This window comes from Leptodactylus fuscus, chromosome 7 (assembly GCF_031893055.1).
Source record: "Leptodactylus fuscus isolate aLepFus1 chromosome 7, aLepFus1.hap2, whole genome shotgun sequence".
Classification (NCBI taxonomy): Eukaryota; Metazoa; Chordata; class Amphibia; order Anura; family Leptodactylidae; genus Leptodactylus; species Leptodactylus fuscus.
In genome coordinates this window covers 145,918,540-145,931,842 of record NC_134271.1, presented here as the reverse complement: position 1 = coordinate 145,931,842, position 13,303 = coordinate 145,918,540, and the positions used below count along the sequence as shown (strand labels likewise).

Sequence of the window (13,303 nt, the reverse complement as noted above, 5' to 3'; positions counted from 1 at the left end):
TAATATGGGAGCGGGGTGATAAGCAGGCTCTAATGGGATGCTCTGAGGGTAGGTGGGCGTGACATGAGCATCTGAGTGGACATGGTGAATCGCTAGACATCAAGGCAAGATACTTCACACTAAGCCACATTGCTATGGTAAGCGAGGCTGTATACATTGCACTAGGGCACATTGCTATGGTAACGTATAAACTATCAGGTAGTGTGGCATCTTTAGCAGCTACAGGATGCCATGCTAAACGATAGTTTACATGTTACCATAGCAATGTGGCCTAGCACTAAGTATCCAGCTAAAGATTAAAGACTGAGGCCAGCCCGTCTCCCCACCCTGCGGACCAGCAAAAGACCCCCAACGGCTCAGTCCTGGTTCGAAGACTGATGTTTGGGGACCCCTGTTTTATTGCGTCATGGGGAACATTTTATAAAAAAATGTCTCTATACACATGGTTGGGCATATGATGGATATAGCTAAATTATTGCCAGTATTTAGTGAGACTATCTGGGAATATCAGAGTACATAAGAAATGTTTTGTAGACAAGTTTCTCTCACCAAAGTCTTCTCCTCAGTTCCTGTATACTGATATGTGGTAACGATATTGTGCAATATCTTCTAATAAATCTCCCCAGTAATATATTGTTATCACTTTGCTCCTTTCCTAGATCTGTTCACGACCCCAACAATATCAGTGACCCCACAACCAGTTATTACTACAGATAAGATGGCCCTGACATGTCAGACAAGTCTCCCTCCTCCTCCCAGACACAATACACAACTGCGGATTGCTTTCTACAGAGAAGGAGGGATTGTTCAGGGATTTGGTGTCAGTGATACCTATGAAGTCTACAATGTCCAGCTGGAGGATTCTGGGAAATATTCATGTGAGGTGGAAACTACAGATGGGAGAGTAAGGAAGAGAAGTGCAGAGACAATAATCCAGATAGGAGGTGAGTATAGACAATGGTCATGTCTAGAAATGAGCAAATGTTTCAAGTTTTATTCAGCTATGGATTCAGCTGGTTCAAACAAAAAGTTGGATACAGGCCTGTTAGGGGCACAAGATCCCTGAGTTATGTTGTCATAGTTCTAATTGATCAAGAAGAAGTTTACGAGCTCGGGAGACATACAGACTGACACTAGGGTATCATGTTCAGTATGCTTCAGTTTATTGCAATACACAGTGCATCTTTATAGTCATAAGCAAGCTGCAAGGTATTTGTCCTTATTTGGTCATGTTAAGATCCTCACGCCCTTAACTGGTAGTGTCTTCAGTTGAAGAACTAGTTGAACCAGTTTGAACCAGTTTGAACCTGTACGTGTTTATCTCTTAAAGCTGACAGTTTCAGCCCATACACAGTTCTTACATTTTATTTAATCCTTCACAATTCCCCCATTTTAGACATTAGAGAATAGAGAGATACCGAGCACACTTATAGTGTAGATGGTCTATTATAAATATATAGATGAATTATCTGGTGTTTATGAAAAGAACTCAGGACCTGGTGGCCTCTCACCTGATCGGGTTGTGACTCCGTTCACAACTCCGTTTTCAGCAATATTAGGCTTCGTCAGAGTGAGAGTGGCAGCACGTCTCTATAACACTGGTCAAAAACCAGGAGGATGCACCAATGGAAGAACAAAAGGACGGCGCTCTCAGGTCCAAAGGAATTTATTCAAAAAGAAGATTGCACAACGCAAAAACAGTTGCTGCGTTTCGGGTCGGAACCCTTTATCAAGTGCGTAACTAGTTAAAAACAATAAATATAGTATATGTATAAAAAACATGAATATACAAAGACATAATTTAAAAAACAGATTAGCTTGTCAAAGAAAAAAACAACAGACCACGACGTTATTAGGCAAGAAAATCATTTACCTATAAACCCAGAACCTATAAACAAATCCAAGGTATATTATATGAATTCTGAATTAAGCTCAGGTGATGTATTACACATCATTAGTCATAGACAAACTATTATATATTGATCATATTATTCATACTCGAGATAACTATAGATCCTTAACATCCCATATGTTCAGTGACTATTATTATATTTCATTAGAACAAGATTCCAGCAATAATATTGTCTTACCTTCACTAATCGAGCTTCACTCAAGCTAGGAAGAAATAAACTCTATCCGGAGCGCCTCGGCCTATTTAACCGTACCGCTCCATGTGCCACTTCCGGAGGAAAAAGATGCGGTCCAAGCTGGAACGCATGCTCATTAGCTAGATGTTACGAGCCTTTGTGCAAATTTTTTCGGCGGAATATTCTATCACCACAAGAGCACGGGCACTCCGCCCGCACCAGAGAAACCAACAGTACGGGCTAAGAAAAAACGGTGGTACGACCTATCAAGAGTCGTATAGCTAAATATGCAAATGTAAATTAAAAAAAAAATAAAATAAAAGGAAGTCATGCGGTTCAACCTAGAACGCATGAACTTCTGCGCATGTGTAAAAGGACAATCTGCTACACGAGTCATCTAAAAGAATTCGTAGTGATGATATTTGCCTAGGCCTTTTCTTAGCCCGTACTGTTGGTTTCTCTGGTGCGGGCGGAGTGCCCGTGCTCTTGTGGTGATAGAATATTCCGCCGAAAAAATTTGCACAAAGGCTCGTAACATCTAGCTAATGAGCATGCGTTCCAGCTTGGACCGCATCTTTTTCCTCCGGAAGTGGCACATGGAGCGGTACGGTTAAATAGGCCGAGGCGCTCCGGATAGAGTTTATTTCTTCCTAGCTTGAGTGAAGCTCGATTAGTGAAGGTAAGACAATATTATTGCTGGAATCTTGTTCTAATGAAATATAATAATAGTCACTGAACATATGGGATGTTAAGGATCTATAGTTATCTCGAGTATGAATAATATGATCAATATATAATAGTTTGTCTATGACTAATGATGTGTAATACATCACCTGAGCTTAATTCAGAATTCATATAATATATCTTGGATTTGTTTATAGGTTCTGGGTTTATAGGTAAATGATTTTCTTGCCTAATAACGTCGTGGTCTGTTGTTTTTTTCTTTGACAAGCTAATCTGTTTTTTAAATTATGTCTTTGTATATTCATGTTTTTTATACATATACTATATTTATTGTTTTTAACTAGTTACGCACTTGATAAAGGGTTCCGACCCGAAACGCGGCAACTGTTTTTGCGTTGTGCAATCTTCTTTTTGAATAAATTCCTTTGGACCTGAGAGCGCCGTCCTTTTGTTCTTCCATTGGTGCATTTTAGACATTAGTCTCATATCAGATGAGAACATTTGCCTAAAATGTAGATGCCAGTCCTGCTGGATTCCCCATCTGATATTCCTATAATGTCTATCATTTATGTTTATCTTTATCATAACATAAGCAATATAATCATGGCAACTTATACAATGGTTTGTAATATCCTAGTTATCCACCCACCTATGCCCTTGAACCAATTAGCAGGATTCAAAAAGAAAAAAGTGTCGGACCACCAACTATCTTCATTTTGCACAACCTCCTTCTTGTACTCTTCCCTTAATAAATATATATATATATATATATATATATATATATATATATATATATATATATACATATATATATACTCTAATTCTTGTTTTCTTTTAATATTACCTTCCAGATCGATATAATGGCAACAGGTAGATCCCACCACCCTACACACTCCACCCTGGGCCACAGTAACATAATCTACTACCAGGGTGTGTTGGTTGGTGACTATTATCAACTGATTTTGTACAGCTATGGTGGTATTAAGTACTCTTAAGCTACCCCATATTTGATCATCTAAGTAATCAGTGGCTTCTACCAATTGATCCTACATCTGCATACTCATAGGATATACTAGTACAGTACTCACTATCTTGTTTCCAGCACTTATTTATACCAAATGAGGTCTACCACTTTCCCTAGGGGCGTTATCGGTCGCTCTCTTGTACAGAGTATGTTTAGGTATGGTTTTTGCATTTAGTCTATCAACTACAAAGGTGGCAGGCGTGAGTCCTTTAAGAAAGCATAAATCCAATAATGTCCTTCTTTTCATTCTTGTTGTGGTTCAGGAACCTTTTTACAATGGGAAGCGTGTATCCAGGTAGATTTTCCCTCCAATTTCACTGAAGTGGCAGTTGTCAGCAGTAATTGGAAGGGACCGTCATATCTGGTTTCAAGAGACTTCCTGGTATGTATTTTCACGACCACCCAATCACCAGGCTGCAAGCTATGTGTTCCTGAAAAATCAGAAGGGTCTGGAATAGAAGAAAACACATGTTCATGTGTTGCTTTCAATCTTTGACACAGGTTCTGGACATAGCTGGTAGTGTTATCATAATTGAGTTGTAAAGTCTGGGAAAAATACAACCCTAGTCTAGGCACACTTCCAAAAAGCACCTCAAATGGTGACAGACCTGTCTTTCTATTAGGAGTGGTCCTCACCGAGTATAATGCTAGAGACAGGCACTCTGGCCAGGGTCTTCCTGTCTCTGCCATGGTTTTCTGGATTCTTAACTTGAGTGTGCCATTCAACCTTTCCACTTTGCCTGAACTCTGGGGATGGTAGGGTATGTGGAAAGCTTGCTCAATCCCCAATGCAAACATTATTTCCTTCATTATTTCACCTGTGAAATGTATACCTCTATCAGATTCTATCACCTCAGACATCTCAAATCTACACACAACTTCAGACATCAATTTCTTACCTGTGCGGTTGCTCGGCTGACCAGATAGGCCTCTACTCAACCTGAGAACAAATCCACACAGACCAACACATATTCGTATGTTTCAGATATGGCAATTGTATGTAGTCTACTTGTAACCTTTGGAATGGATACAGGGGTTTTGGTGTGCATTTGGAGGGTGTCTTAACTACCTGTCCTTTTACATGATTACCTACAGCCCTTCCAAAACCTGGGGCAAACCATAATTTACCCTCTAGTGACTCCATGGCATTTCGAGAGGCATGCACCTTACTGTGAGCCAAACCAGCCATTTGGTGGTATGCTGTTGTGGGCAAACACAGTCTATCCCCCATTTTCCACATTTCTTCACATTCTCTGGCACCAGCCTTTGTCCATTTCTCAATTTCCTCATCAGTCACCTTAGAATACAGCTCCTTGGGGTCTACTAGGTCAATGTCTATTCTGCTCACTTGGTTGAGACCCTTCCATGGCATCAGTTCAGAGATGTAGATCTGATCCATGGCCTACAATATGACACCAGACCCAAAAAGGTACCTGCATTTCTCTTACCACAGAGAGACATACAGACTGACACCAGGGTATCATGTTCAGTGAGCTTCAGTTTATTGCAAGACACAGTATATATTTATAGTCACAAGCAAGCTGCAAGGTATTTGTCCTTATTTGGTCATGTTAAGATCATCACGTCCTTAACTAGTAGTGTCTTCAGTTGAAGAACTAGTTGAACTAGTTTGAACCAGTTTGAACCAGTACTTGTTTATCTCTTAAAGCTGACAGTTTCAGCCCCTACACAGTTTGTGACCAGACAATCATGGCTAAGACTGGTCAATCATGGCTAAAAACTGGTGGTGGCACAATTGAGATTTGTGATTGGTTCTGTTTCGGACAGCACTAGAGATGAATGAACAGTGAAATATTCGAGATTCGTTTCGAGTAGAGCCTCAGTATTCGACTGCTCGATCGAATATCGAATCCCATTATCGTCTATGGGAAAAAATGCTTGTTTCAGGGGAAACCACTATTCGACTAAAGGAGAGTCACCAAGTCCACGAGTAGCAGGAGGAGAGTGTTTAGGAGGAGCACTGTGCAGTTGAAGCGCACAGACCCCATTATAGTCTATATAAAGCCGTGCGCTTTAACTGCACAGCACTTGCAATTGCGCTGATAAAAAGTAAGCTCCCTCGTAACCGCAAGCTGCCAGCTCTCCCGACTGGCTAAGACGAGCCTGCGGCTCTGCGGAGTCTAAGATCGGACCACAATGGAGACTGCTGTGGTCCGATCTTAAACTCTGCCTCCTCACAGACGAGCTTCCGGCAAAGCCAGCGTTGATTGGCCGAAGGCTGTACACTGGCCAATCAACGTTGGTCAATGCATTCCTTAAAAAAAAAAAAACAGATGTATTCCGCTTTCCTCTCCTTGTATGGGCCTTCCTTGTGGTGTTCAACAATCTCTGAGCTGGAAAAGGCCAGAAGAAGACCCAGAGAGAGCGACCAATGGTGCATGGTGACCCAGGAGAAGTGTGGGAAGGTGAGTATATCTGTTTTATCACTAATCAGCACCTTTCTGGGGTACAGGATCTTTTTGTTTTTTTCAGATTCAAGATAATATTTTATTGACATTGGTTAAGAAGAAATTATGTTCTCTATACCCCTCGATAAACTCTGAGTGCTCTAATTTCTAAAATGTGGTCATTTTGGGGGGGTTTCATTGTATCAATACTTTAGGGGCTCTGCAAATGCAACATGGTACCCAAAAACTATTCCTGCAATATCTCCCTCCAAAAGCCAAATAGCTCTCTTTCCACTCCAAGCTGTCTCATGTACCCATACAACAGATTATGATCACATGTGAGATATTGCAATATTCAGAAAAAAATTGTGTAACAAACTAGATGTTTTTTTTAGTCCTTTAACCCCTTGTGGAAATAAAAAAAAACTTTAAGCCAAATTGACATTTTATTGTTAAAAAAAAAAAAAAAAAAAAAAAAAAAATTAAAGGGGTTGTCCTGGCTAAAATTGGATTTTTAAAAAAATAGGTTGGGGAGGTGAAAAAAATACCAAAAAACATACCTGTGCTTGAAGCTCCAGTGCGTCCCAGCTCTGTTGTTTACTTCCTGAAGAAGTCCCCGAAGCACGTGACCCCTGAGGCCAATTAACACCCTATTTGTGATGTCCCTTCCTAAGGCAGCTGAGTCTAATCAGCAGCTTCATCAGAAGGAATCCAGGACATCATATCCAGTGAATTCCAATGCAAGAATACAGCCAAGAAGCAGGACTGGACTATGCTGGGAGGACATTGGAGAACTGGGGACAGGTGAGTATTTTTTTTTTCACTGTCCCCAGCATAATTAAAAAATTTTAAGCCTGGCAACCACTTTAACTTTTCATTGTTACCCTTTGTTCACATCTGCATTTGGTATTCTGTTCGGGGAATTCACATGAGGACCCCATGAACGGAATACCGAACGCAACTGCAAGCGGTGTGTAGTAAAAGCACACAAACTCCATAGATTATAATGGGGTCCATGTGCTTGCCACACACTGCCCGCACGATTCATGTGGTCAGGAAAGTAGATTGTGAACTACTTTCCTGTCCGCATCATCCCTGCGGAGATCAGGCGGCAAGCACACAGACCCCATTATAATCTATGGGGTCTGTTCGCTTTCACTGCACACCACTTGCAGTTGCGTTCGGTATTCCGTTTGGGGGTTCTCATGCGGACTCCCTGAATGGAATACCAATGCAGATGTGAACCGACCCTTATGTACCAAAGGTAATAGAATTTATAAACACCTGTGAGGTCAACATACACATTATACCTCTGGATAAATTCTTTGAGGGGTTTAGTTTCCAAAATGTGGTATTTTTTTTTATTTTTTAAAGAGTATTCAATGTACTAGTACTTCAGTAAATGAAGCATGTGCCTGAAACTGATCCCAGCAATACCTACCCTCCAAAAGCTGAATAGTGCCACTTCCATTCTGTGCCATACTGAGTGCCCACTCAGCAGTTTACATCCACATATGGAGCATTTATGTAGTCATGAGAAATTGTTTCTCCTTTAACTCCTTGTGAAAATGAAAAAAAATTGGGAAAAAAAACATTTATTGGGAAAAAATATATAATTTTCCATTTTCATGGCCAAATTCTGTGAAACACCTGTAAGTTTAAAATATTCACTATGTCTCTTGATATATTCTAGAAGGGGTCTAGTTGCCAAGATGTGGTAATTTCGGGTCATTTCTGGCACCTCGGGGGCTCAGCAAATGCTTGGCATCTGAAAATGATTCCAGTAAAATCTGCCCTACAAAAACCCAATGGCACTCCTTGTCTTCTGTGTCCTGTTGTGTGCCCAATTTTCAGTTGAAATCCAAAGGTAGAATATTACAGTGCTTGGGAAAAATAGCATAACATAAATTCTCGGGCTACATTAAGGTTTTAGTCAAAGAAATTGAAATGTATAAATTTCACCTCAATATTGTTTTAATTCCTGTGAAATACTTTAAGGGTTAACAAAATTCCTAAATGTTGTCTTGAATTATAATTTAAAGGATGAAGTTTTGAACATTAGGTGTTTGTAGGGGGTCTCTAATACACAGGTCTTTCAAAGCCCTTTCACAACGGAAATGGTCCCTTGAAAAATGGATTTTGGAAATTTTCTTGAAAAATTGCTTTTTGAATTGTAAGCCTTACTTGAAAAATAAAGTTTCAGAATTACATTACCTTTAAATAAAGTTTCAATAGGGGGTGGAGTCTGACTGCGCACACAGATGGACGCCTGACTTCAGAGCTCCGTCTTAGACAGCCGAAAACCCGCTCCTAATCAACTATTTATACTGCGAAAATGGTGAGAACAGGCAAGGAAAAGGGGCTAGACACCCCCCGGGACCCCGAAGCAAGCTAAACAACAAGGGGACTTAAAAAAATTCCTTCGGAGAAAGTCGTTCAACTCTCCAGCCCGACAATCCAAGATGGCGCTTGCCTCGAGGAAGGACTCAAAACAGATGACTCCAACCTAGAAAGCGCAGCAAACGGAGAACAGGTAGACATTGATTTTTCATCTATCTCTCGATCCTTTCTCCAAAAGGCGCTGCATAAAGCCCTCACCCCGGTACTTATGGAGCTAGCTGATATCAAGGACGGTGTCCATGTTGTAGGCCAGAGAGTACAACAGCTATAGACGGGCTACGTAGCTCTAAAAACCCACTCTTCTTCCGTGGCTGCAGCGCTGCACCTGCAAAAAGATTATATTGACAAACCTCTTACCTTGGTCAAAGACCAAGAAAATAGAAATAGGAGACGTAACATTAGAATAAAGGGCCTGCCTGAGTCCAGCCCCCCCGAGGACTTATTTAAAATGGTGGCGCAACTGTTCCAGAACATCCTGGGTCCCGAGAATGCAGATTCAGTGATTATAGAACACATCCACCGGGCTCTAAAGCCAAAGCCACAACAATGAGAACCACCTCGTGATATAGTGTGTGGACTGCTTTCATTTCAAAACACAACTGCCATTTTAGACGTAGCCAGAGCCATGCCCAAAATACAGATTGGAGATGATGAAGTAACCTTGTTTCCGGATGTAGCTCCCTGCATCTTAGCTAAAAGATGCATCCTACGTTTTCAGATCATTTGAGAGTTGTTTTGAGTAGCCCATGATGCCACTCTTCAGAGGAGATTCAAATAGGAGATCAACTTGCATTGGCCACCTTAAATACCTTTTCTTATGATTGGATACATCTGGCTATGAAGTTCAAAGCTCACTGAGGTTACAAAACCAATTTTGTGCTTCAGTAAGTCAGTAAAAAGTAGTTAGGGGAATTCAAATCAATAAAATGATAAGGGTGCCCATACTTTTGCACCGGTCAAATTTTGGTTTAATGCATATTGCACATTTTCTGTTAGTACAATAAACCTCATTTCAATCCTGAAATATTACTGTGTCCATCAGTTATTAGATATATCAAACTGAAATGGCTGCTGCAAACACCAAAATATTTAGAACAAAAAATGATTAAGATTAATAGGGGTGCCGCAAACTTTTTCATAGGACTGTATGTCCAGGGGGTAAACCGCTATCATCCGCTAAACTGTCATTGTTAGTCCCAGATACTCGGCTAACTCAAACCCACTATGAATATTTCCACTGGCGCCTTTTTTCTATTCCAAATATTGCAAACTTGCCAAGAGATCCCACCACATTCGAAAGACTGTTACTTGCTAATGTACCATCCATGAGGAAACTTTCGTCTTGCAAAAAAATCCTGACATGGACCCTTCCTGACTATAAACCTGTATTCTTAGCTTCCTGGGAAAAAGACTTAAATATCCAACTCTCCACCTCTGACGTTAAAGACATATTAAACTGCTCACATGGTTTCTCTTCCTGCGTCAAACAGATGGAGATGCATTATAAAACGCTGACTAGATGGCATAGATCCCCCGCATGGCTACACACTAGAAAACTTTCAAATTCAGATCTATGTTGGAGATGTGGCAATGAGAAGGGTACCACAATTCACATCTAGTGGAGCTGCCTGAAAATCAAATCGTTTTGGAACTTAATCCAACAAAAAATTAGGCTTATCATTCATTCCAGAATAACTCTTAACCCTGAGATAGTCCTGTCTGTATCCTGACTTGATTACAAACCGAGCAAACACAACCTTATCACGCAACTGCTGGAGATAGCTAAGTCACTAATCCCCATCTATTGGCTGCAACAAACTCCTCCCAAGATTGAACACTGGATTGAAAAAGTCTCATTGATTGCCAGATTAGAGGAGCTTGCAAGCTGGGCTAAAGGCCAACACGAAAAGTTTCTTAATTCAGATAGCCGTTGCCTCAGACCCTAACTATGTCCTGAAAGACTTATGTCTTTCTTTGAGTTCGAATTTCCCCATTTTTCTGTCCCCCCCCCTTCCGACCCCTACTTTTTCTTCAACCTCTTCCGCCACCATCCTGTCCCCTTTCCTATTTTGTCCATTAAATTTCAGAAATCTCAGAAATGTTTCTAAATGTTTATTAGAGATGAGCGAACACTAAAATGTTCGAGGTTCGAAATCCTATTCGAACAGCCGCACACTGTTCGAGTGTTCGAACGGGTTTTGAACCCCATTATAGTCTATGGGGGGAAATGCTCGTTTCAGGGGTAGGCAACATTCGATTAAATTATACTTACTTAGTCCACGAGTGACGGTCGGGCTTCATTCTCCGCAAAGTCTTCTCCCCGCACAGTGTCCCCGCGTCCTCTTCCGGCTGACGTCCTGTTCCGGCCTAGGCAGAGCCGACTGCGCATGCGCTGGCATGCCCGCACATGCGCAGTCGGCTCTGCCCAGGCCAGATGCCTAGGAAGAGTGAATTCCAGCTGGAAGACGCCGCGGGGACGCTGCACGGAGAAGACTTCTAAAGGTAAGAGAAGAACCAGTGTTGATTGGCAATGTATAGCATTCTGCCAATCAACGCTGGTTCTGCATCGAACCTTAAACTTCGAACAGCTAGTAGTGTTCGATCGAGTACGAGTATTTCGAATACCGTAGTATTCAATCGAACACCTACTCGCTCATCTCTAATGTTTATGCTTATTGAAGAGTAAATCTGTTACACACTGCATGTTTCCGACATTGTACCTAACTGTCCTCCAAACCAGGAGGCTCACATGACTGGTGTTTTCCTTTTTTCTGTACTTGCATGTAAACTGGAAATGTTATTGTTCATCATCTTGTTTCTCTTTTTTACTGTTGTTGTAAAACAAAAAAAAAAAATTTTGATAAAAAACCAATAAAATGAGAATTTCAAAAAAGTAAAAAAAATAAATAAAAAATAAAGTTTCACTATTTGATTCTAAAATAAAGCAAAGGTATAGTAAATTATATTTAGAAACTAACTTGGTTGGTATGACTATATGCATGAAAAGCTGATAATTACATACTTTGACATTTGCACAATGTTCAAAGTTTTGACCAAATTTCCTATTTTGTTTTAAACGAACACAAAGTTAAACATGAAGGACTTTGTGTCCATCCAAAAAAAGTGGTTCACAGTGGAGAGGTTGCAAACGGACACTTGGGCATTGCTTTAAAAATCCATTGAATGGATTTTTAAATGGACCGTTTGCAAACCGTTTCCAATTTCTGCAATTTTGGCAGATTCCCGATGGACAGACAGCATGCGCAAGTGTTATCGAGGAATTACTAATGTTTTGGTATAATAATTAATTAGGAAGTCTTCAATCTCCCCAGTAATATATTGTTATCACTTTGCTCCTTTTCTAGATCTGTTCACGACTCCGACAATATCAGTGACCCCACAACCAGTTATTACTACAGATAAGATGGCCCTGACATGTCAGACAAGTCTCCCTCCTCCTCCCAGACACAATACACAACTGCGGATTGCTTTCTACAGAGAAGGAGGGATTGTTCAGGGATTTGGTGTCAGTGATACCTATGAAGTCTACAATGTCCAGCTGGAGGATTCTGGGAAATATTCATGTGAGGTGGAAACTACAGATGGCAGAGTAAGGAAGAGAAGTGCAGAGACAATAATCCAGATAGGAGGTGAGTATAGACAATGGTCATGTCTTCTACATGGGAGAACTTCTCACTTTACTTAAAGTGATCCTATAATTAAAACAAAATTTACATAGAAATAGCCTTAAAAAGGCTATTTTTCTCCAACCTTTAGATGTCTTCTCCGCGCCGCCGTTTGTTAGAAATCCGTGTTTTCTTCGGTATGCAAATGAGTTCTCTCGCAGCACTGGGAGTGTCCCCGATGCTGCAAGAGAACTCTCCAGCGACGCCTCTCCATCTTATTCGGGAATGCCCTCTCCCTGCGTCTTCTTCCAGTGCTGGCTTCAAACTTTTAGGCATGCACAATTGGCTCTGCCATCAGATCTCGGGCAGAGCTGACTGCGCATGCCCACCTGGTGTAAGTGGCCATTTTCTCGTGGCCGCTTACACAGTAAGGTGGGGTAAACGGCCACAAGAAAATGGCCGCACATGTGCAGTAAGCTCTGCCCGAGGCCCGATGGCAGAGCCGACTGTGCGTGCTTAGAAGTTTGACCCCCATCACCTGAAGAATGCGTGGGGAGAGGCCATTCCAGAAGAAGATAGAGGCGTCGCTGGAGAGGACAGTGTTTTAATGCTGAGGACCGCCCCTAGTGATTTCTACTGAACGGCAGCATGGAGAAGACATCTAAAAGTAGGAGAAGAATAGCCTTTCTTAAGGCTATTCCTACATGTTATCGAGAAGAAATGTCATTTTAGTGATAGGATCCCTTTAACCCCTTCATGCAAAATCACAAACAAGTATGTGATTGGGTGTATGGAGAGAGCATAGGAGCAAAGCTCTCTCCATACACGACGGATGCTGGCTGTATAATACAGCTACGTTCAGTGCCAAAACCAATCTCAGCTGTTAACACTTTAAATGTTGCAGTCAAATGTATAAAAAGTAACATAAAAAATATAGTAATAAAGTTCAAATCCTCCCCCATCCTTTCCCTAGAACACATATACAAATAAATAAATAAAAATGAACAAACACTTCAGGTCTCTGACACTCAAAAATGTCCAACCTATTAAAATATAAAAAATATTATCCAATAC

General features: G+C 41.0%; 1 protein-coding gene across 1 annotated transcript in view; it reads left to right on the top strand.

The window, feature by feature from the left end:
* The window catches only part of LOC142214626 (uncharacterized), a 41,130-nt gene that overhangs the window by 13,548 nt on the left and 14,279 nt on the right, over positions 1-13,303 (top strand). The window contains 2 exon segments of the mRNA XM_075283563.1: positions 660-944; positions 11,969-12,253. Coding sequence (XP_075139664.1) covers positions 660-944; positions 11,969-12,253 — 570 coding nt within the window.